This window comes from Semicossyphus pulcher, unplaced genomic scaffold (assembly GCF_022749685.1).
Source record: "Semicossyphus pulcher isolate SPU_LCO1_2020_fin unplaced genomic scaffold, fSemPul1.0.p SCAF_17, whole genome shotgun sequence".
Classification (NCBI taxonomy): domain Eukaryota; kingdom Metazoa; phylum Chordata; class Actinopteri; order Labriformes; family Labridae; genus Semicossyphus; species Semicossyphus pulcher.
In genome coordinates, this window is record NW_027211681.1 from 3,849,943 (window position 1) to 3,875,157 (window position 25,215).

At 40.4% G+C, this 25,215-nt stretch overlaps 2 protein-coding genes across 2 annotated transcripts; both read left to right on the plus strand.

Annotated features, from left to right (window-relative positions):
* Window positions 1–398: 398 nt before the first annotated feature.
* asf1bb (anti-silencing function 1Bb histone chaperone) lies at window positions 399–5,292 on the plus strand. Its single transcript, XM_069665207.1, has 4 exons — window positions 399–702; window positions 1,537–1,652; window positions 1,892–2,068; window positions 4,212–5,292. The coding sequence occupies exons 1-4, from the start codon at window positions 594–596 to the stop codon at window positions 4,407–4,409; spliced, it is 600 nt and encodes a 199-aa protein (XP_069521308.1). The 5' UTR covers window positions 399–593; the 3' UTR covers window positions 4,410–5,292.
* Window positions 5,293–7,229: 1,937 nt separating this feature from the next.
* prkacab (protein kinase, cAMP-dependent, catalytic, alpha, genome duplicate b) lies at window positions 7,230–24,895 on the plus strand. Its single transcript, XM_069665206.1, has 11 exons — window positions 7,230–7,644; window positions 9,454–9,515; window positions 11,346–11,474; window positions 13,497–13,595; window positions 16,655–16,737; window positions 16,966–17,092; window positions 19,202–19,297; window positions 19,762–19,884; window positions 21,209–21,268; window positions 21,383–21,487; window positions 22,019–24,895. Exons 1-11 carry the CDS (start codon window positions 7,599–7,601, stop codon window positions 22,142–22,144), a joined length of 1,056 nt encoding a protein of 351 aa, XP_069521307.1. The 5' UTR covers window positions 7,230–7,598; the 3' UTR covers window positions 22,145–24,895.
* Window positions 24,896–25,215: the final 320 nt, after the last annotated feature.

A 25,215-nucleotide genomic window follows, 5' to 3' on the forward strand; every position in this document is an offset into this window, starting at 1 on the left:
TAGTAGGAGATATACAATGACTTACTCTATATCAGTTGACAATATCAGGAAATCGAACACTTTATTTAGGAAGGTGACCAGTAAGTTGTTATAATTCTGACATAAAGAATACAGAGCTGTGTTAATCAATCTTGAGATGTGTCTGAAACTTAAGAAGACGCCAAAAAAAGTGTCCCCACTTCAACATTGTAACTTACAAAGTAACAGTTTATTATTTTTAGGCCCTTGGATTTCAAGTAGCACCATTTTAGTGGGGTTTTGTTGTTGTTTTATAAAACATATTTAACAATTGACCATTGGGGGCAGCAGCGCACAACGACGCCGCATGTGGCCTGCCATAAATAAATAGGCCAAAGAAGAAAGGGTGACGTACTTCCTCTTTCCAGCCGCAGCTTGGTCATGTTGGTGTTCTTGGGCAATAAAGAAAACAGACATTAACTTACAGTCCTGAAGACAGGCAACACCTTATCGTGCTGAACCCGGGAGCTGAGGGACAGTAAAACACCGACGGACCCGTTAAACTTGGTTCACGTGAGAGAAAAGCTTACAGGTTTTCCAGGTCGAGGTGCTTCCGAAGATATCAAGATACCGCAATGGCAAAGGTTCAAGTGTTAAATGTTGCCGTGTTGGACAACCCGAGCCCGTTTGGAAACCCGTTTCAGTTTGAAATAACTTTTGAATGCATGGAGGATTTGCCGGAAGGTGGGTATTGTTTCAAATGCTATGTATATGTTCAGTATCTTAACTGCTCCACACTAGCCTGCTCTCTGCTTCAATGCTAACTTATACATTGTAGGTTGATGGGATGGATGTAAATAATTAATAAGAACACTGTTTTGTCCGGTGATACATGGATGTTATGCTAATATGCCGGGCACAAAGATATATAATTTGACAAGTGGTTGAAAATTGGCGCTGGCGCGTTTGTGCTCAGCGCCCCGCCTCCTCTGTGCAGTGATTGGTTCTCCGCAGATTTTCTGAGGAGTTGATTGGTTGATCTCGTTTTGTTACTGTAGCAACAGACAAGCTTAACGATTTGCCGCGAACCGCGGGAGGAAAACCGGGTAAGCAGTTAGTGGCATGTAAACTTGAAAGGCAGGTTACTTGTGGTGACATCAATGTAGATGTTAACTGTAAAGATAGCGCAGTCATTGCGACTAAATTGGTTGTAAAGTGATTGCATTTTAGTTAAAATTGATTGAAATTTTATGTTAACAACATATTTTTGTTTGGTTGATGGTAAGCTGGAGTATCAAGACATTTCCTTATAGCAGAAAACAAACTGTCAGTGTAACAGGAGTATACATTAGTCTATTATTGATTTACTGTTGATGTTTGATACATGCTCTAAATGTATGTCAAGTGATGTAAGTATATCCTTTTTTCAACTAATTCAGACTCTGATGATCTCAATGCCAATTCTTGATTCTGGTGAAACTTGTCCTATTCACCAATATTGTTAACCATGTGTAACTCTTATGCCGTGTAATCAGAACTATACCCTTTTAAGTCTCATTATTTTGTTTGTGATGACAGATCTGGAGTGGAAGATCATCTATGTAGGTTCAGCTGAGAGCGAGGAATACGACCAGGTTCTGGATTCTGTTCTTGTCGGCCCAGTGCCAGCAGGCAGACACATGTTCGTGTTTCAAGTAAGTAAGCTGTGGTCACATGTTACCTTTCATACTCTTTCAATATATATATTATTCTATATATATATATATATATATATATATATATATATATACATTATAGAAATATAGGTCAAGGAAATCTAGGTAAATGTATTTGCCATCTTGTTCTTCCTGCTAAGTGCTGCAGTAATAGAATGAATACTGAGTTGTACTTTGATGTAATTTCTTTCTAAATGTGTTGATGGCTTTCCCCTCAGGCTGATGCTCCTAACACAGGGCTGATTCCAGAGAGTGATGCTGTCGGAGTGACTGTGGTCCTTATAACGTGCACCTACCGTGGACAGGAGTTTATCCGCATCGGTTACTATGTCAACAATGAATACACCGACCCCGAACTACGGGAAAACCCACCTCTTAAACCAGACTACACTCAGGTAACACACACGCACAGACACACGCACACACTCACTCACTCACTCACTCACACACACACACACACACACACAGTCTGTAGTCACTGGACTGAATCACAATACGTGGGTAATGCTTGTGAAAAGGATTGATAAATAGGCTGTGTTCTGCTGCCCTCTGGTGCTCAAAAGTATAAGTTATTGTTAAAAGTAGCATCAATACACAAGTGTAGCATGAAAAGTTTAGCCTTTTTTATAATATAATTTGTATTTTCTTTCTCTTTACTGTAGAGGATATATCACTTCAGACACTTGTGTGCATTGGATCAAACTCTAAATATCATGATCTATTTTGAGGAGGCTTGCCTGTTATAAAGTATAAAACATTATGATCATTTTATTTGTGTAGCTAGGAGCACAAAATGCTTTCAGTCAACACTCACAAACACTTGATCACGCTTTGACTCTATACAAGACTCTGGAATAGCCTGCAGACCCAACCCAGCAGATCTTAGAGGCCTTTTTGGCATTTTTAAGGGTGTTTAGTAATATTTTAGGACAACTTATGTCCAAAACATTTGGCATGTATGTGAGTTTGTGAATGTTTTTTTTCTGACTTAAAAAAGGTCTGATTAAAAAGGTGGATTAGTCAGGATGCACCATCAATCTCATTTCCATGGTCATTTGAGATGAACATGAAAAATAAGGACGTTGCAAAAGACAATAATAAGAAAACAACAATTTTACATTATACATTATTATTTCTGAATGCATCAGATGGCATACGAAATTTAATTTAGTTATGTGTCAAATAGGGATGCACGATGTATCGTTTAACAGTCGCAATTAGTAGTGCAATAGTCACATCACAGGACGTGCGATGGGGAAGCAAATTAAGTGAAATGCATCAAGCTGCTACTTTATTCTTACTTGGTGCAAAATGAAAACTTCTGTCAGAAAAGTCTGTCTGATATCACGTAGCACAGCTCAGCGTGAACTGACCGCTGTGCAGTATAGTCTGTGTGTCACCAGTCTGTAAACTGGATGGGTTTATAGGGAATGGGATGATCGAGGCAGGCATTCTGTTCAAGAGGTGGCTTATAAGTGAGAAAAATAGACTTATATGGACATAAAAATACACTGCATTAATCTGGTATAATTTGCCTGTTTTTTTTAATATGGCAATAAATATTGCAAAACAAATGAGTTCCTGAAAAGGTTCCTAGTTCCTGGGGAAAGTTCCTGCTGTCAAAAAGCACCTTAAGATTGAACACCGTTCAAGATGACATACTGTATAATTAACGCAACAGCGGCCCCCAAGTCTATTTGTATTTACTGTATTAAGAAACTTGCTCCACCTGAACTCTCTTTACTTTTTCATTTACAAGTATGATTGTTAATTGTTTATATGGACTTGAAAACGCACACAACCAGTATTAAAAATCGCAATAAATATCGCAGAGCAAAACAATATTGCAATGTTAATTTTTTCCAGTATAGTGCAGCCCTAGTCACAAAGAATGTCTGAAGGGTGCCAACAGACACCCTTAGGACTGTTCTGTCAAGGTTGTATTTTCGCTTGCAAAGGTTGGAAAACACATCTTCAGACCTTTTTTTGACACGTGACTTTGCATGAATGTACAAGTTTACTTTAGTGTCAAAGACTACTACTGAAAATTAAGTGATGATGGTCATGTTGCCACTTTTGCTTTGGCAAAAATCCATTAATCAAACTTTATATAGTCCGTGCATCAAATGAAGCTCTGAGTGCTGAAAACACAAAAAGTTAAACAACTTAAATTAAAAAAGGCACCTTATCTATTTTCCAATCTTTATTCCACAACGACCCGCATGCTGCCGTGCCTCTGATTGGCTTGTACTTTTTGCCCTCTTGGTCAGATTGGTTAAAAATAATAATGTCAGGGTTGGGTTCCCCAGGTGGCAAAAAGCTTGTACCATGCTTTTAGGCCTTGTTGATTATATGTCTAAGGAGAACACAGCTCTTTTCACTTCTTTTTGCAACTTAGGAGTGTTTTCACAATCAACTCCTCTTTAATCAGCTGAGTTGACAGGATGGCCACCAGCACGGCCATGGATGAATTTGGTTAGCTCTTAATAACAACATCTAAACTCCAGCGTTTCACCAATGTTGCCTTCTTTCTCTCAGCTCCAGAGGAATATCTTGGCCTCCAATCCTCGAGTCACCCGCTTCCATATTAACTGGGAGGGCTCAGCAGACAAGATGGAGGACAGCGAGAACGTTGACCCGTCCCCCAACATCAGCAGCATGCTCCCCCCGTCCTGTTTACCAGGAAAGATGCCGCCTCTTGGACTGATGCCGGACAACTCCATGGACTGCATGTAAGAATCAGCAGATTAAGATAACGGACAAGAAGCTCTTCTTCTCTTTATACAACACAAACATATTTGGACCAGGAGGCCGCGGATGTATCTAACCATCATTTGGACATTTACAGGAAGCAGGGGCGTTATTTTTATACAGCAGACACACAAAGGATGGATCTGTAGTTGTTCTTACTCTTTCTGTAAACACACTGATCTGCGTAACCAACTTTGCCTTATTTTACAGTTTCTCGCTCTTTGATAACGTTACAGCTGAGCCTGAGAACGTTCAGATCACGCGGCTGAAGCATTGTTTAAACGGGGCTGCCACAACCCTGAGTCTCGCAAGTCACTGGTGCTGACCTGTAGGTACCCTTCCTGTGCCCTTCATTTTGTCCCCTTGAGCACAGATCGAAGCTATAGGTCGTGCTCCATCTGTCAGAGTAGACATCGCAGTAGCTGCCTACAGTAAAACATTTAATTGTTCTAAAGGTTTGTCCAATCTGACATTAACTTAAAGCATCTGGATGAACTTCAGAAACAAGTCCATGGTTTTAGAATAAGAGCTTTGTTCAGGTTCCTATTGTAAGAAGTGGCCTGGCTGTTGGCTGGATAGCTAATGTTGAGTCCAACCTTGTACTTGCAAGTGTTACTCCAGAGTTATCCAGTTAACTCAATAATCCTGCTTCTTTCAACAGGACTCAGTGGTTTAATATGTTACATAACATTTCGGTCTGTAATTATGCTCAAAACACATGGGTAAAGATAAAGGAGACATTGATGCCATATTGCAGTCAAACTGTTTGTATAATGTAAGCATACTGTAAATAATGTTTCCCAGCGCTTATTTTGTCTTCAAGATTAGAAGACACATTCTTTTTGTACTTACTTTATATTTGCTGCCTCACTATTTGTAATGACAGTGATGGGTTTAATAAAGTCTGTTCTGTTGACCTTGTGTTGCTTTCTTCTTATAACCACATCTTATACACTGCTGCCTTCTGCCTTGAGTAGCGAGAGAAGAAGAACAGCAACAAGCACGACACTCAACACGTGTGTGTGTGTATGTGTCTGTGTGTGTGTGTGCGCATCAGCCCACTCTTTCCCCTCCCCACCCTGGCTCCTTCCTTTTTTCCAATTTCATTCATAAAATTCAGCAGCATCACTCTGCCATTTTCACTCCAGCCTCATGTTGCTAGGCAACTGCTGCACAAAAGGGAGGGGGCACTGTCTGCTCTCGCCCATTTTATCTCTCTTTAGTGGAAGAGACGAACTCCTCCATCCATCTGTTAGCTCTGTCTGCTTCTCACATGTCTCCAGTGTTTAGAACGACTCTGTGACAAAGTAAGTTAAACGTAAAACGGCATACAAATGAGAAGTCAATACAAATATATAATTGTTTTTGTTTTTTAAAGCTAATTTGTTTGTTCCGTCCTCTCAAATGTGATGATTTGTTGCCTTTTATCAGTTAAAACTGAACATCATTTGACCTTATACTGTTAAGTGGACTTTAAAGTCATTTAGGGATGTTACCCTTTATTCTTTTGTAAAGTTGCAGCCTGGGACTCGTATTGAAATCCAGATTTGCCAGAGAAATTACAATGAACCAGACAATGACTCAGAGCCCAGGTCACACCGTATATCAGTCAAGTACTGAAATTAAATGCTCAAAGCTTTCAAAATTTCAGACCCTGCAGAAATGTCAGATACAGGTAGAGCTTTATAACCAATACATCAGTTGTAGTTTGGGTCTCTTTTACATAATGAAGGACTAGCTGGAGCTTTCTCCTATATATAGCTTTGGGGTTTGTTCATGGGGCTGGGATCTTTTTTAAATTCCGATTTTCACCATTTTTATCATTGGAACGAGACATTCAAATGCAAATCTATTCTGCCTTTTGAGGATCCTGATGATGAGGGGCCCTCGGGCATCTGCTGCACTCACCCTGTAGGCAGGTGTGTGGAGAGGATGACAAGGATGCTGTTGGAGGATTGTGACTGTAAAGGTCGTCGTTTTACAGACTGTATGTGGTTCTGCGTTTTCATCCAACACCGATTGTAAAAAGATTGTCTTTTGTTTCCAGTGATTCATTTCCCACCAGATAAACTCGTCTCTCTGTGCACGTCCGTCTGCGATCTGTTTAGAAGTCTTGCCAGCCAGACCGCGCAGCTCGTGCGTTAAATTCTGACCAACATATCTAAAAATAGCTCGCGGTTGACGTCACTTAGCCAAACGTGTATCAGTCGCTTGGCGGCGGTGAGGGGGGCGGGGGTATTTTTTTTTTTTCCCAAGGTGGAGGTGGTGGTAGGGGGGCATTTCTGTCAACCGGTGCTGACAGCCAATAGATATCCTCGCATACACAGAGATTCCCACGGTCGAGCCGCGCCGCGCCAATGGATGACAGAGACAGTAGAAAGTGGGCGCGTTCGTCGTCGGGAGGAAAATAATCAGTGACGTTCCCCTCGCTTGCTTTTGTATGGGCGGGGGACGCTGCCGTTTTTGATGGATTGCGAAGGACCAATCAGGGGGCTTCTAAGAACAGCGCCGTGGAGAGGTGACCAATCCATAGCCTAGCTTTAGCTGTCAATCAGCCCCGGTTCTGGCGTGTAGGCGGGGCGTTTGCTCGGCTGTAGTTCCGTCATCTCGCTCGTCTCCGAGGCTACAGGGGGCCAATGTTGATTTGGGCGAATTCCCATCGTTGTCGGACCCCGCCGATGTCTAATTTTTAAAGCTGGCTTCGCGAACGGAAAGTGGAGGGATTTCGCTTGAGAATACAGCATCCCCGCCGTCGGTATCGCTGTTTTTGGGCTGGGGGAGAGGTGGGGAGCCGGGGGGCCTCGCTCGGAGGGGGCTGCAAGGAGGGACAGGAGAAGACTGGATCCTCAGTGTTCAGGCCAAGTGCGCCGAGGCTGGCCTGACAGTGAAGCCCAGCTACCGACACAGCACAGCGACAGCTCACCGTGGATTTAAGCTCGATATCGGTTGCCGGTTGTCGATGACCGTGCAGTGAGTGATCCGACCACACTACCTCGTCTCTCCGCGGCATCAGCAGCTGTCAGGGTGCTGAAGATCAAACCTCAGAAATAACGCTTGGTAACTGTTACAGCTGGATTTAGGAGGCACTGGTCAGACCTAATCGAGCTAAGACCGGCTTGAGGAGGCTGCAGGGCGGCCAAAAAGACACGGATCGCCCGTTGACAGGTTGTCATCATGGGCAACGCGCCCACGGCCAGGAAGGGCAGCGAGATGGAGAGCGGTGGGTACCAGTATTCATCAGTGTAGAGCAGCACCTGCTCGGCAGCAGCCTCATGCAATGATCAGGGACGATGTGGTACAGCAGGCCATGTTAGCTTTACATAACAAGCCATACACTGTTGATAAGAGGCCTTTTCCTGCTTTCCAGTTCATTATGATCCACTCCTACGTCCATGACAAGTCCTTGCTGCAAACAACCTGGCTGATGTCATGCAAAAACCTTAATGTGACACATTCAAATTCAGGAGCATCATATGTAATGGTGTAAAGGGAATCTCTCTTTAAATTGGGCTCATAAGTGCCGTTTAGTTGTGTGCATTTTTTATTTGATGTTAGTGGATGAAAAGGGTTTAATGCTGTCTCCATGCCTAACACTCTGTATGAGCTGCAGAACAGCCAACTGTAATTGTAAGCTGCTAGCATCTTGCCACAGTCACCTTACTAAAATATTGGCAATATCACATCTATCTATGTGTCATATATTTCCCAAACACTCTTGGCCTGTTGCTCCAGTCCTCTGGAAAGACATGCTACTAATACAGTGTGTGGGTGAGCTGAATCTAATCTTTTCTTTTTGGTAACCCCATAAAAGTCTGCAGGTTTGGCCGAGCTAGACTGGGTTTGTCTGCTGTTCTGGATGTCCAATGGAAGGGCACTGATATGCAGAAGGATGCGTTTTATTTATTGGAGTAGCTATTTACTGAGGCTTTTTACCATAAAGTACAGACTAATATTTTGATTTCTAGCAACAGTAAGGCATTGGAAATGTGTCTGTGGGTGTCTCATGCTCTAGTCACTCTGGATATCGGCTGCCTGTGCTGGTGCCAGACACATTTACAAGTATGTGTGCGCACGCGTGTGTGTAAGATGCAACGATGCATTGCTATATTGCTATTGAAAGAGTGTCCTGTCAAGTTAGCTGGTGAGGTGACAGGGATGATAAGAAGAGTAAAATAAATATGGTTCAAGTGGATCTGAGTGAATCAGGAATCATACATCCACACCTGGGAGTTGCCAGGTGCAAACACATGTCATGTGCTCGGGGCCTGTTGTATGGCCTCATCTTCCACGCTCAAAACTCAAAATTGTACTGCAGTTTGTTTTGTCAAATTTTGTCACCTGTTATTTTCACAGAGAACCTGCTAAACTACAGAAAACCTCATAAAAACCGTTTTACTTAGCTTGACGGTACTCTTTGTGACAAGTAAACACACCGTTATATAAGCTGTTTCCTGATGCAGTATGTAAAGAACCAGCACATTTAGTGTCTCACTCTCTTGCCTCCATAAGTCTCTAATGAACAAATTGAACACCATGTTGTTCAAATGTTCACACCCTGACACACAATCATGTGCTCCTCTTTGGAGCACGTGTTTCAGTTGTGAGTAGTTGATTTAACAAAACAAAGTTTAATCTCAAACTACACAAATGAGTCCATGCTGGGTCGCTAAAGTGCATACCATGCATACCTGTGTTTGAAACCAACTTGACATCTGTTTTGAAATTCAAGATGTCCCCTCTGTCTATGTGTCGTGCATCTATCAAAGTCCAGAAACATTCAGACCAAAACAATCATTCATAATAAACAAGCATTATTAAAATGTCATTGTGATGTAAACAGCATTAGCTGGACTATATTTCTTAAAAAACACTCTCTCGCTACAATCCAAAACGTAGGAGGTATCCTTCTATTTATTTCCTGGTTTCTTTGACTCTGTACACACACACACAAACACACACACACACACACACACACACACACACACACACACACCACTAAAGCCTTTTTTGTGTTTTTTTTATTCCACAGTCAAGGAGTTCCTTGCTAAAGCCAAAGAGGACTTTCTCAAGAAGTGGGAGAACCCTGCACAGGTTGGTGTTGGGACATATGTGTGTTCATCTAACAGAACAGGAATGTGATATACAGTATATTTTCTCCCTTTTTGTTTTTGATGTAAGCCCATTTGACCACAGATTTTAAAGTGATAATCTCGAAGGACTCAGTTTCGTTCTCTTTGGTGGCGCCTATGGGGATTCACGGTAATTGCGGGAGCACACTTCCCAGATATCCAGACAGTGTTGCATGTGTGACGTCCACGGTTGGCTCCGGTTGTAACTCTTGATTTTCCTGGCTGACGGTCGCTTCCCTTTTTAGACTGTTTACCTTCATCTGAGTGTCGAATTTGTTTCTTTTTCTTTGGATTTTCACTTATTGTTGAAGTTGTATCTGTAGTCATCCATCTTTTCTTTGTTTGTTCAGCCATCGTAGATTACTGTTTAATCACAACACTTGCAGAAACCGGAAAAGCAGCCGCTTAGCTCCGCCTACCCTCTCTGGTAGACCAACCACTGCTGGCTGATGGAAAACACGTCACTAACTGGGCGCTGCTTGTGATTTTTTCCGTTAATGTCGCCACAGACACCCAGTCCATAATAATACTTTATACTGCAAATGCAAAGGCTTTAATCAGTGGGCCATCGGCTCAATCACCATTGTGTTACCTCATTTGGTGATAGATGGTGACTTAACAGACATTTATTTAAATGAAAATCTTCAAGATTATCACTTAAAGTTTACATGAGTTCCCCTGTTTGCTTTATTCATCATTCACCCCAAATTGCTGTTTTCTTTCTGTCCTACCAGCTGTGGGGAAATGTTCATTCTAATATATTTGAATCGTATTTTCTTTTCTGATATTGAGTTAAAATACAAAAGTGATTGAATAATTATATTGTTATATCGTTTCACAAATTTATTTTCCATAATATTTTCTTTTGTCGGATGAGTTTATTAAAAGCATAGCATTGAACATTAAATTGATTATTTCCCTTTTTTTAAATATCACCTTTGCATATCATGACATGAGTTATGAGTTATGCATATTGGAAAGGCGTTTTCTTATTTATAAATGATTTCATATTATGGTGTGGATTTGAACTGAATCAGTCAGCCTGAATATTATGCTGAAAAAGGTCAGATGCTACATGTGTTGATATGCAACAAAGCTAATATGTCTCCTAATAACATACACGGACATATGACTATTAAATACAGTTGGATCAGTGTCCTGATTCTTTACACTGTAGAGCAGGGCTCCACCATGATGGCCAAATTATGTCAAGGATATCAATCCATGGGCCAAATGTAGAGTCTATCTAACATTCTCTCTCTATATATATATATTATTGATGTTATATAATGGATAAAATGCATTATACGGATAAACATTTGATAAGCACATTGATTATAAATCTGTTAAACAACACTTGATGCTGATTGGCCAAAGTAGAACCTTTATTTTCAGATGCACTTTCCCCAAAATATGAAATAATATTATGCTAAGATTGACTTGTTTTTGATCACAGCGAGTATTTATGATAACAGGGGGACATGTCACTGTGACCCAGGTAGTGATGAAAACTAGCACACTCGACATGTGAAAGTGTCACTGCTTTTTCAACTATCTGGAGATAGATTTGGAAACAGGTTTACAAATGTCGTAACATTGGACAAATATGCATTGTGTCTTATAAACATAGAATCATAAATGTTTCATATACATTACATAGTCTGCTATTAATGTTTATAGTGTGCAAATATCTTAGATACACACAGTCAGTTGTTTTCCTTTAAAAAACGTACATAACACAGAATGTCAAGGAAACAAAAATCAACTAACGCTTCCTCTTGTGTTTGCTCAGAACACTGCTTGCCTGGAGCAGTTTGAGAGGTTGAAAACCCTGGGCACGGGCTCGTTTGGCCGTGTGATGCTGGTGAGGCACAGAGAAACGGGACAGCATTATGCCATGAAGATCCTCAACAAGCAGAAGGTCAGTCTGGGTCAAAGGTCAAGAGGGTTACACTGGGACGGAGGCTGTTTTAAAGTGTCTGTCATTTGAGGACACTCACAGGATCCTACAGGATGTTCATAGAATATATGGAAATGTCATTGATGTGAAATCGTACTCATAGGGCATGAGACAGTCATGGGTGATTTAAAAAAAACGAGCTGGGGTCCTCTTTAAATGCTGCTGTAGACAAGACTCAAAAACAGGTGCAAGCTCTTTTTCCCCTTTGAACCTCTTTGAACCTCTTGTGCTGAAGCAGGCCTCAGCCGGGCAGGCAGAGCTGGGATTGTCTTTATGCAGATCATATGTTTTCGAGTCATTTTGGTGTCTATTTTAGAATTAAATTGTGCCTGTGTTTCCGACCTCTCTGATCCCCTTTAATATAATGTTATATATATAGACAAATGTTTTCATTGGAGAAATAACTAGAGAGTTATGTCTCTGTGTTTAGAATTCTGAATTTATTACCTTAAAAAAAGATTCTTCTTGACATTGACACAAACATCCTGTAAAATGCTACAGTCATAGCAGTGGCATAGTGCCACTATGCACCATAGTTACTTAACTTTTACAATTATAAAACCTTTAAAACATTTATAAATAATGTAAATATCTAACTTATTTTCCCTGTAATCGCCAGACAGTCAAGTATTTAATGTGAAGTTATCAATAAAGAGCAGCTCCAGTCATGTTATAAGACGTATAAAATGCTCTGCTTGACAAAATAAATTGTGTCTGATATGTTTTTTCGCCAAAATACGTTTAATTACCTTGTAAAAACGCTCCCGAGACATCTCCTCCTCCCTCTTTAAAAATTCATGAATCTGCATTGGCCCCGCCCACTATGCAAACGTACAACCGAAAACAAAACACGTCTCTGCTGTCATTTAGTTGCAACTTGTTGAAACTTAGCTAGCTTAAAATGTAGTAATTAGTAGTAGTAACGTTAACGTTAGCAATCAGGTGTGAGTTTGCAAAAATTACGATGACAGTTACAGCTGGCTCACGCATCGCCAAAGTGGTTGCCATAGGTTACACATTATGATATGCATAGCGTCACCCCGTCTATTAATGGGATTGGCTCCTTAGGTTTGTGACGTCTCAAAACTGCCAATCTGAAAACGTGTTGTTCAGCCTGTCCTTGGTACACTGCAGTTTAAAGACAGACATGGAGATGACTGCTTATGTTGTCCCTGATATGTCTTGAGTAGCACATGAGAAACACCACAGGGATGTTTACAAGGTTAAACACTGGATTTTCACTGGAGGAGGGGGTCTTTAAGACCATTAGTGGGTTAAATAAGTAGTGCTTGGTTAACATAACAAGGACTAAACTGAGGACTTCTTTAAACTCACTTTGAATAGATGTTTGCAGATGTAAAACCACATAATAAATACATTACAGTACAACAAAGACGAGGAGTCTTGTGCTGAGGCAGCTGTGGCCTGAAGTAGGCCTGGTGAAAGGTCTCAGAGCATCTGTCAGATGCTTTTCTAATTAAATAAGAATAAAACTATTGATTTGGTATTCAAAAACATCATTAACAAGCACACAAATATTAGTTATTAAACTATCTGAAATAACAATGATCTCATTTACACTATTGCACGTAAATATATACAGTATGTACTGCCAATCTAATTATAGAGAATCTGCAGTGATAACTCAAATAAATATCCCAAAGTCCATGATTTGAACAGGGATATTCACTTTTCTTTTTTAACACTGCGGCCTTTTGGCCAAATCCTCCTCAAACTGTTATTTCTCAGTCTAAAGAGGAACAACTAGACAGCAGTTCAGGGGCATGTCTCAAAGTGTTCATATTGGGAGGAAAGTTTTATTTCTTGATCCAGAAGTCTCTGAACAGGAACTGTTTACAGAACATGTTACAGAGAGCTAAGATTATGAGCCTCTGATAAACTAGGTTTATTATTGTGATGCATTATTTCAATCTCATATTCATTTTAACCCTCTTCCCTCCTGTCTCTTTCTTTACCCTGCAGGTGGTGAAGCTCAAGCAGATAGAGCACACTCTGAATGAGAAGAGGATTCTTCAGGCCGTCAGCTTTCCTTTTCTGGTGCGGTTAGAGTACTCGTTTAAGGTATGGACAACTTTTGATGGTGTGTGTGCGTGTGTGCATGTATGTGTGTTTATTTGCCTGTGTGTTGTCGGTGTTGACAATGAATGCCTGCATAAATTCAAGATTCAAGTTATATATTGTCACTCCGGTTATACAAGTAACTTCATGTGAAGGAGGGAAGTTCCATTTACAAAGGTTAAATATTAAATATGAAGACATATATAATAAAATTAAATAAAATACAATAACAAAATAAACGAAGTAGTAATAAAAATTAAAAAATAAGGATATTTGAGAAAATATGCATATTTAGGGCTGAATATATACATCTAAGACAAAATATAGGCAGAGGCAGGAATATAGATCTGTTCATCACCGAGCACCAGGCTACAATTTGTCTTGTTTACGTTTTTGAAATGTGACGTTACTTTGTTGTATCTAGTTCTTTTCCAGCAGAACTCAACCCTAAATATCTAAGAAAATATAATCCATCTCATTTTATTCAGGGAAAGAGTGTAACCCTGACTGTTCTAGACTCTATTTGTCCATGTCAATGTAAATGGTTATTCTAAATTAATGTTTCAAATTTCTACCTTTCAGAAGTTTCAGAACAAGGCATGTTATGTTTCTTTATTTGAGCAGCGACAATGTAAAAAAAACATAAACCTTATGTAAAACAAGGAGAAATGTACTGCACCAGGTTTCAGCAAATTGCTATTTTCTGCCCATAGTTCCTGGACAGGTAAGTAAAATAATAAGATAGTAAGAGGACATGGACATTATAAGAAGACTAGACATTAAAAGAGTACAAAATTAATTCCCCGCCCCCCAAACACACACGAGATTGCACACAAAACTAGACATTAAAAGAGCACCATAACCCAGTAATACAGTATGAAAAATATAAGAGTATCATTGCATTTAAATAGGTGCTCGGTTTTTTTCTAATATTATATAGTTACCTGTATTTCTAAAATTTGCAAGGTTAAATTTTAGTGTGTTACATAACTTTTTAATATGCTTTTTAAAATCAAGAGTTAGGTCAAAGTGAAATATTTAAGGACCAGCTCCAGTCATGTTTTAACACATATAAGATGCTCTGCTTGAAATAATAAATTGTGTCTGATATGTTTTTTTCTGCAAAATATGTTTAATTACCTTGTAAAAAATCCTCCCAAGGCATCTCCTCCTTCTCCCTCATTAACAATTCCCCAATCTGCAAAGTCCCCACCCACTGTGTACTACGCTTCCCCTTTCGTAAAATTACAGCCGGAAAGAAACACAACTTAGCTAGCTTGAAATGTAGTAATTAGTCGTAGTAACGTTAACGTTAGTAGTCAGTTTGCAAAAATTACAATGATACACCTGGCTCACATATCACCGAATTGGTTGCCATAGGTTACACATAATGATATGCATAGTGTCACCCCGTCCAATAACGGGATTGGCTCCTTAGGTTTGTGACGTCTCAAACCTGCCAATCTGATAACGTGTTGTTAAGCCTGTCCTTGGTACACTGCAGTTTAAATGCAGACAGGTCCAGCCATGACTGCTTATGTTGTCCCTGATATGTCTTGTAACACATGAAAAACACCACATGGAGATGTTTACAAGGTTAAACACTAGATTTACACTGGAGCGGGTCCTCCACATTTTTAATTTTTTTCCCATTGACACAGATGTCAGGACAGTCTCTGAGTTTGTTTCTATTGGAAAAGTGCGTAGTTACAGTCTTTCCAACATTTAGAGTGAAACAGTATTCATTTAGCCATTTAGCAACATTTTCCAGTTCCTTTGTTAATTTTGTGGCAACTTCTAATGCGTTTTCCCTATGTGTGAATAGCATGGTATCATCTGCATACATCATAATTTTAACATCATTACAAACAGACGCGAGATAATTTATATATATACTGAAGAGCAGTGGTCCAGAAATTGAGCCCTGTGGCACTCCCATGGTACAGGTTTTAAGGGGTGATAATCAGTTCTTTATTTGCTCACAGTGTTGTCGGCCACTTAGGTATGATTTAATCCAGTTTGTGTTGACTGTAATGTGCAAAATTGGCTATGGTTTTGTGGAGGGTATTGTAGGTTTCTAAATAGGTTATGATTTCAAAATTGTCATTACAATGTTAACATTTTCACCTCAGAATACAATACTTCTACATTTATTGGGTAGGTTTCCCTATAGCTGAATCAGCATTGTATTTGTGTGTCTAAAATGGGCTCCCTTCTTGTCAAACATCACGACCAGGTATTTATAATGATCTCTGTGATCAGCAACGCAAACCCTTACCATCAGGACAACAGCCTTTATTTGTTTTTATATTAATCTTGCTCTTTAGTCTTGTTAATGTTTAACTAGTTAATTCCTGATGCAACAACCTGTCAATGTACCTTCCTCATCCTTATTATCACTCATATTATCATTGATAATGAATGCTATAAATGATGTGTCATCTGAAAACATAGAGAGAATGTGTCTTGAGGGTGAACATGCGAACTTATTCTCTCTCTTCTTCTCTTCTACATTTTCATCCCCCAGCCTGGTCAGTGGCTGTTTATACCCGCACAGACGAGCCATACTGCATTTAAGGCCTTATTCAGGTTAAGCTGTTTAGATGCACCCTGGATGCCCTGGGATTGAATATCCTTGATGCCTCCAATAAACCTATTAACAGAATATTCCTGTCCACGTGCCGCGCCCTGCACACAGATAGAAGAGTCAACAACAAACACTTATTAACCCAGCTTAGTTAGCTGTATCAGACATTTAGTTGTATTTACAGGTGTCAACTCGGTGTCAAAAGGAATTAAACCCTCTTTTATAATTAAAAGCTGCTAGTGTCATCAGGCCTCTGTGAAAGGATCTTAAGAACATGATTTGCAAAGCAGGCATTGGAACTATAACATGTCTTAATCGACGTATAATAGTCACATTTTTATCAGGGATTTTATGTGGTAACAGTGGATTCATTTAAATAGATCCATAAAACACACAACAAGTTGTGAATCCTGTGTGTTTCAGTGTGTCTGTATCTACATTAGTGACTGTCACTAACAGGTCTTTCTTTCTCCAGGACAACACTAACCTCTACATGGTGATGGAGTATGTACCAGGTGGAGAGATGTTCTCCCATCTACGGAGAATTGGCAGATTTAGGTTAGTGTCTGTTTGAAGTGGAGTTTACATTAAATTAACAGACTGAAGCATTTGATAGAAATCTTTCTACTGTTTTTTTTTTACTGTGCTTCTCTACACTGTTCGTTTCTCTCTGTTTTAGCTCCTCAGTTTTTTTTTGCATTGTTTCCATCTGTTCTGCTCTGTACTGTACACTTCACTAAACTGCTCTCTTTCTGCCTATGTTCCTATGGTTATGTGTTTGTACAGTGAGCCTCACGCTCGGTTCTACGCTGCTCAGATCGTCCTGACCTTTGAGTACCTGCACGCTTTGGACCTGATCTACAGAGACCTGAAACCTGAGAACCTGCTCATAGACCAACAGGGCTACATACAGGTAAATAACACCTAATGCAATAAAATCATTACACGGCAGTGGAAGCTAACTGATGCTAAACAGTGAAAGATTTCAGGCGTTTGAAACATTCAAACGGGTCCTTACTTTTGATGAACTGTTTCGTCTTTAGACAATAAAAAAACTGTGAGAAATTACCAAGAGTCCTGTTTTATAAGAAAAAACATTTAGATTACAATAATGTTAGACAAAGAAACACAGAAAGTCCTCACAGGTGATGATTTGGAAGCATCAAATCTGTCTTGAAAACTTACATTAAAGAGGGGGTAACTCGGTAGTGCCTGTCCCCCATATACAGAGGCTCAGTCCTCGCCACGTTGCATCAGGCTCGACTCCAGCCCTCGGCCCTTTGGTGCATATCATTCCCATAAAAATAACAAAAATAATCAAAACAAATTACATAAATGATTAAAAAATTACCATATAGCATTTTTTTTGTAAATGAATTAAAGGAGCAATTGGCCCCTGGAAAAAGCCGCTGTCAGTCAAAGCTGGTGTTCTCTGTAATCGATAGAAGCAATAATATTTGAAATTGGCGCCATAGCTGTGGAGAAAGTTGTACAAACTGCTTGTGGTTTCACACATTCTACATTCCGACAATACCCAGCGTGCATTGCGCCCCTCCCTCTGAAAGGAATGGCCCGGCGAGAGATGCTGGAGAGAATTACTCCCGTCTTCGCTGCAGGCAACGGCTCAGAGCGGTACAGAATCCAACATACGACTAGAATATACCGGTGGATCGTCTAAAAAATCTTCGGGTCAGCAGTCTACATTTCAAACCAGATGATTTTGAACGAGACATGACATCGGAGGCGGGCGTCCTAGATTGAGCAAGTGTAGTTTGCAAGCGTCCTCCGAAGGCAAATTTTTTCTACCATAATGGCATTAGCTCCCCATAATAGCATGATAGGACTGAGGTTGAAAATCAGCCAACTGGCCCTTTAAGTGTTGCCGCTCTAACATCTTCTGGCAAAGTAATCACACTCAGATGTATGGTAGCTACTATTAGCCATGTAAGTAAGCTAGCTAATGTTTGTCGTTGAGAAAAGCAAGATTTTGTTCACAGTGTCACATTCAACATTTTACAAACAACCAGTGTTTCTGTGTGTTGTCTTGTGCAGCACCCCACCTGAGTCATCTCACTCTTGGTGGTTACTTGCCAAGTGTGACATAGTAACTCAGGGTTGATATGAAATGTTATAATAGATGTAAGATATTCTTATAATATGTTAACACATGAGAACTGTGTTAGTTACATACAGTAGCAGGAGAGACAATTCAGAATAATGTGTAAAACACTAATTGAGAATTTGCTAAATAAACAGAATTATAAAGAAACCTTCAGTGCTTCAAGAACTGAGCAACCTGGATGTTTCTTATTTACAGCCATTATAGAGTCATAGTGACGCAACGTAAAAACAAGTTCAGCTTTAATGTAAACTAGTTGCATGCTGTTTTTCAGGAGCTTTACATGAACATAAGTGACAGTTATCCATCCTATCATACTCATCCTGTCTTTACAAATCCATTATGGGGTTGGGCAAAAGCAGAGGTTTTAATACTATTCAAGTTGAGATTCTCCCATGTTGGCTGTATGTCACTGCATTCCTCAGTCTCTATAAGGAAGCTTGTTAATAGTGTAGTCATAACCTGTAGTAATGATGACCTAAACTGAAGAAATTAAGACTAACGATTACTTTAAATTGCAGATCATTTAGGACCGGATTTGCGAATATATACATAAATGGTTTCCCAAAAATAAAAACTATAAAAATATACTTTATGATGTGGAAAATATAAGAATGTTTCCCTCTAAGTGAAGCCGTGTGTATATGTAATGTAAACTATACCTGCAGGGAAGTATGCTGACATACTCAGGCTGTCTGATAGGACAGATTCTGCTGCCCTCCAGTGGTGAACAGTGAAACAACAGAGTCTTTTCCCTCTCTTTGCCTCAGTCTGGCATCTGTCTCTCCTTCTCTTAGCATGCTAAAACTCAGCCAGGCTCTCTGAGGGTCTGTCTGCGTATTGTTTCCGCCCTCTGACTCTCTCTCTCATTATTTGTCATTGCTCTTTCTTTAACTGATTCAGGTGACAGATTTTGGCTTTGCCAAACGTGTAAAGGGCCGGACCTGGACACTGTGTGGCACCCCAGAGTATCTGGCCCCAGAGATTATTCTCAGCAAGGTGAGCCAGCATTGTTCCCCTTTTCCTCTTGTGAATTGTCAGCTGTGTTTCTTTTTCTGCATCTGAACGATGTCTACTTGTTGCACGACATAAAACAGGCTAGTGTTGTATTTGAGTTGGCAGTGTGGAAACACATGGGTGGTGTTACATAGATATTGATTTAAAACTTAAGGTAAATATTTATGCTCCTAACAGCCAGAGCACATGATGTTTGTCCCTTGGGTTTTCATGTGGCTTCAAAGAGAGCTCATACAAGTTTATAAATGAAGCCTAACACCAGTCAGATGATGTCAGTAACCACTGCATTGGACTTTGTTTCAGGTCCATGTTGTCCTTGTTGTCTTTGTTGACCATGTGTTCCTTGTCAGGCAATTATTTCACAAGTTAAATTACGTTTTGTCTTCATGACTGTCTCTAATTTAGTCTCTTTTCTCCTTTGTTTTCCTCCTTGTTGAATCCACCAGGGGTATAACAAGGCAGTGGACTGGTGGGCGCTGGGCGTTCTCGTCTATGAGATGGCAGCGGGGTACCCGCCTTTCTTTGCCGACCAGCCCATTCAGATCTATGAAAAGATCGTATCAGGGAAGGTGAGTCCGACTTTGTGCTAAAACATCAGTATGTAACATCCACAGGTTATTCCAGCAGAGGGGGGTCACAGTTTTGTTTTAAAATCACAAATTAATCAAAATAAAGTCTCAATTATGATCCTCTACATGAAAGGCAGGTTTGGTGATTCACATCACCTTCTCTGTAAGGCTCCATGGTCTAACTATAACTTTATAATGACTACGTTTATATGCACAAAACAACCATAAACCCTCTAAGCTCTTTACATGTCTAATGATAATTAATATTCCAATAATATTTTCTTTTACAAACACCCGTTTAGCGGAATAACCCCAGCCTACAAAATGTATTGCTGTCATCCTGTGTCTTAAAAACCCCAATTATATTACATATTCTGAATGAGCTGTGTGCACGTCCACTGAACGTTGCTAACACCTCAATTACAGCTGCAAATCCCACATGACTTATTCATTAAAGGGCACATTTATAAGGACTAATCTTGTATATCCAAACCTACTGCTGTTTACATGCTCTGCTTTTTTGCTGGCCATGTCGGTGTTCTGTTACTGTGGTTCACATGGTTACATTATAAATACTTTATTATCTCGTTTCTTGATTTTGGATTGACTTGAGGCCGCCGAGTTTACACCTGGCCGGGCATTAACAACCGTAAACTAGCTTCCTGGCTAATTTTAGCAAAATTACAGTAATCTTTTTAATACCACTTTCCCTGAGAAGTAAACTGGATAATAAAGAGTCATATGTTGTAATATTCATAATATTAGTTGGAAATTACTGTTCATGTAAATGTGCAGAGTGTAAAAGCGTGTAAATCAAAAGTCGAATCCAATCATTGATTTGGAGGATTGTAGGACGTCGATTCAGCTGGTGTTAATGTAGAGAAGTGTTTATGTTTACAGTGTTGCAACGTTTTCAAATAAGCAAAACACACAAACAGATACACAAAGGCAACACACGCGCACAGCATCCCTCGGTGTCTCAGCCTCTCCCTGACTCCTCCTTGGCTTTATGTAGATTCTTTGACCTTTCTTTGAATTTGCTGCCTTTGAAGTTTGAGTTCAGTCACATTGAATCTCATACAAATTAGAGTTCTTATGGTTTTTATTCCAGATAAACTTTCACACTTTAGGCAGTGGTGGCCCAAAGAAGCAGGCTTGGACACCATGTTTAATCCTTTGACCAACATTTCTTTTATTGTGAAGATTTTTTTTTAACATTGTTATTTGTCATTAGTTACTTCATAAAATTTCACCCGGTGACGGGCTCGTGGAGGGAGGTGAAGTATCGGTTACAGTTCAATTCTTCTTCTGTCTTCTGTCTCAGGTGCGTTTCCCATCTCACTTCAGCTCGGACCTGAAGGACCTCCTGAGGAACCTGTTACAGGTGAAAACAAAGATCTCAGTCAATCTGACGTCAAGGATTCTTTAAACTTTGTTCTTTGTTCTGAGTTTATTTATTAATGTAAACGTAATGAATATGTGCTGCTGTCATCCTCAGGTGGATCTCACAAAACGTTACGGGAACCTCAAGAATGGGGTCAACGACATCAAGGGACACAAGTGGTTTGCAACCACTGACTGGATTGCCATCTACCAGAAAAAGGTACGCCTGTGTGTGTGCTCCAATGACTGTATGTAAAGATGGACAATGTTTTTCCACCTCCTCTCATTGTACAAAAATAAAGCCATTTTTTAGTGATTGTTTCAGTTACGTCTCCTCTCCCCGTTCCTCCTCTACTCTGCTAATCAGGAACAGATCATATGCAGGAGCCGTGTTTGTCAACAGAGCTGTCAATCATCCTTTTTACAGCATCAACTCATTAAAAATAAACTTGTCAGAGAAATTAAGACTTAAGACGTAAGACGTAAATCAGCATGATAATAACTAGCTATAATGACAGAAACCATGTTTGGGAAACATGTGTATTCGTGTATTTTGATTTTATAGTCTGACTCACCTGTTAACATGGAGGAGGCGGGCTTTATGAGCTATACTGCAACCAGTCAGCAGGGGGCGCTCCAAATGTTTCGGCTTCACTTTTTGGCAGCTGTTGTCCGTCTTTTTTTTTTACAATCTACGGTATGCTCTGTATACATGTGCCATTTCTCAACCGGTACTTGTGATTGTCTTTAGGTGGAAGCTCCCTTCGTCCCCAAGTTCAAAGGACCAGGCGACACCAGCAACTTCGACGACTACGAGGAGGAGGAGATCCGCGTCTCCTTCAACGAGAAATGTGCCAAGGAGTTTTCAGAGTTCTAGTGTTAGAGAGCGAGAGAGGAGGAAAGAAGGAAGTAGGGAGAGTCCAAGGTAGGCTGGTCGAGTGGGAGACGTAAGGAGAGTACTGTCTCCTGTCCAATCACAAGCACCAGCTACAAAAAAAGAGGAAAAAATGGGATAGAGAAGGGAAAAAAAGAGCAAGGAGACTGATAACCAGCAGTGTTGCCTTTTCTGTTGCGTTTCTGTTGTATTTAATTTATTGTTCTGTCTTATTTATGGATCCCTTTATGATGAAGGTGTGCTTCAGATTCATGGGTGTTGGGAACCGCCACTTATTTAGAGTTGTCTCTACACATTTAAACCCAAGATCTTCCAGATCTTCTTTTGTTTCATTCATCATTTAGTCACATTTGTGCCACATCACAGAGACATCAGACAGTCTGTTGGTCCTTACAGGAAGCCCATTGAGTCAAACAAGCTGAGGTCTCAGTCTGCACAAAGTATGTTGAATTTAAAGTTGCCCTTTCCCAGCTAACAAGAGGAGCATTAAAGCGGACATATCTGCACTTAAATAACTTTTATGTTTTACAGTTTAAGTCCGTTTCATATCACAGCCTGCATACGTCGAGACCCTGACATGATAGGCAGGAAACAGGACTGATGCTTCATCTTTTTATTCTTCTTGGCCAAACTCCATCTGTGTTTCATATCATCGTTAGCATAGCCAGGCTTTGTGCATGTCTACACCACATCACGAGAAATGAGTTCCTCCAATCATCACGTCACGCTAAATAAAAAGGAAATGCTGATGAAGTTAAAGAAATATCCCAGTTTTATTTGTAACATAATGGTATCTCAGGTTTGAACATATCACTTAAAAGGCATTTTATCAACATGAAGCATGAAGATGAGCAGGTGAAGACTTGCTTTGATTTGGCAGTATGAAGTTCTGGTTACACTGAGAGGGAGTATTAAACCTTCACTGTCCCCTTTCAGATGATTCTGTTGGATGTTTAAAGCGCTTGCTGTCACTGCTCAGAGCTCGCCTTTTTCGATACCACGTGTTTAAAACGATATAATCGTTATTTTTACGTTCACTAGTAGCAAAAGGTAGTGGAGCTTTGAAAAAACACATTTAGGGTTAGTTTAACCCCAGATCTGCAGAGAGAGAGATCAGTGGTCAAGTGTCTATTCAAGACAGGGAGAGCAAAGAAAACAAAGCGCTGAAATGGAAAAATAAGACAGTTCTGATTGTTTCACAGCGGTTACGCTCTAAACAACAAACTCATTTGCTCACGCCTCTGTACAACCCTGCAAGAAGGTACAGGACTTTGATCGTCTGCAGCTGAAGTCGCGCTTCACCCTGCTGACTCTGTGTGTCTGTCTGCTCCGCCCTCCATCTCCTGCAGCTCTTATACTGCTAACACTCACAGGTTGGCAAATACCAACGTCCGTCTGGCGTCGAATAAAGATGCAAAAGTTACGAGAGCAGAGCAGAGAGACGGCGCTGTCACCTGGTCTCTACGTTTTCATTTAGTCCCGACCTGCAGACTGTCGGCTGTGAGCAGCTAAACAACACTGCACAATTATTGACACACAGAAATGTCCCAAACACAGCAGAGTTAGAAGACAATACTGATAACTGACTGATAACTGAGAGGGTAGGCTACATTTTAATATGAGTCTAAACAATAGCCCATCAATAAATATTAATAATAAACATCAAAATCCATGATCCTGTCATTGCTATTAACAGTTTGTCAGAAGAGCTGGTTTTGTGTTCAGTCACTTTTTCTGTACCAGCACTGTGTGCAGGAAAAACAAGATTACCTCATTTTTGGTAGCGAATAATTCTTTTGTTGTTGCCGTGGTATCGAAACAGGTATCGAGTATCGTTTTTTTTTTTGCTAGTATTTTATCAAAGTTTAAAATTCTGGTATTGTGACAACCCTAAAGAGACCATGAGTGGCAGACTACCTCAGACTGCCTCTCTGTGGCGGTCACCAGAGCACTCAGACCGGCCACTGAAGGCAGTCTGGATAGAGTGTGTTTATGGTCCTTCATACGAACGTGCTTCAGTTCATCTCCCCAACACCCAGCACTCTCCTCTCATCACTTGAAAAATGTTGGACCACTCCACGTGACGGCAACTCTTCCGGTCTCTGTGTTTACACGCAGTTTTTGTTTCACTCCGTTTTCCATGTGTTGATGGAAAGATAGATGGCATTCCACTGACCAGGTTAGGAAGAGTTAGAGCACCTGGAGTTCCATAGAGACAGAAGTGACGAACGGTTTACACGCTGCAGATTTACAGTACGCGACACGTAGCGCTTCGGGTGTTCAGTGCCCCCTTTAGCTCCTGATATATGGTGGCTCAAAATGATGGTCATAGAATTTGTGACACTCGTGTTTGTTTCATGCATCCAAATGCCTTCTTCATAGCTGTTCATGTGCCACCACGATGGAGACATTCTGGTTCTTACAGGCACTCATCAGATAAATTTGATTCTTTTTTTCCCTCTTGAACCCTTCCTGTCCAAAACAGTTCAGATCTGGAAAATATAACAAGCCTTCCGTCAGAATTACACATGTGCAATGTGTCACTTTGTGCGTGTATTATTTGTCATATAGAATCATGTTTAAAATGACCAACCAGTTTACAAGATGAGCTAAATGATCTCAGATCCCACCGTCAATGGCTGCATTAACCAGCTGGAGGGCCCGGGGCCTCTTTTAACCCACCATTCCTCCCGCTGCCTGTGCATCATGCACAGCGCCCCTATGCGGACGTATTCCATGTTTGCTGTGTGGTAATTTGTTTTCAACACAAATTAATTTAGGAACATACATAAGCGCAGTATCAGCTGAATGAATAAGGGTCTTAAAGGGCCACTCCACTGATTCTATAGTGCACTTCCATTAAACATTGAAGACACTTGCAGCACAGGCCCAGAGGTCCTGATATGTGTTCATATTGTTTAGGCTTTGACATCTACTCAGGAGGGTTTATGTTAGCTGCGTTTGCTGTTTTGGGGGATTAAAACCTGGATGAGGCACTAATCAAGCGAAATAAATGAGTCACAGGAGGGGCAAACAACTTGTGACAAATAAGG

Coding starts and splice junctions, on each gene's coding strand:
- prkacab (XM_069665206.1), top strand. CDS start 7,599: ATGGGCAACGCGCCCACGGCCAGGAAGGGCAGCGAGATGGAGAGCG. Junction 9,516..11,345: donor AGTGGGAGAACCCTGCACAG/GTTGGTGTTGGG, acceptor GTGTTTGCTCAG/AACACTGCTTGCCTGGAGCA. Junction 19,298..19,761: donor CAGAGATTATTCTCAGCAAG/GTGAGCCAGCAT, acceptor TGAATCCACCAG/GGGTATAACAAGGCAGTGGA.
- asf1bb (XM_069665207.1), top strand. CDS start 594: ATGGCAAAGGTTCAAGTGTTAAATGTTGCCGTGTTGGACAACCCGAGC. Junction 703..1,536: donor CATGGAGGATTTGCCGGAAG/GTGGGTATTGTT, acceptor TTGTGATGACAG/ATCTGGAGTGGAAGATCATC. Junction 2,069..4,211: donor TTAAACCAGACTACACTCAG/GTAACACACACG, acceptor TCTTTCTCTCAG/CTCCAGAGGAATATCTTGGC.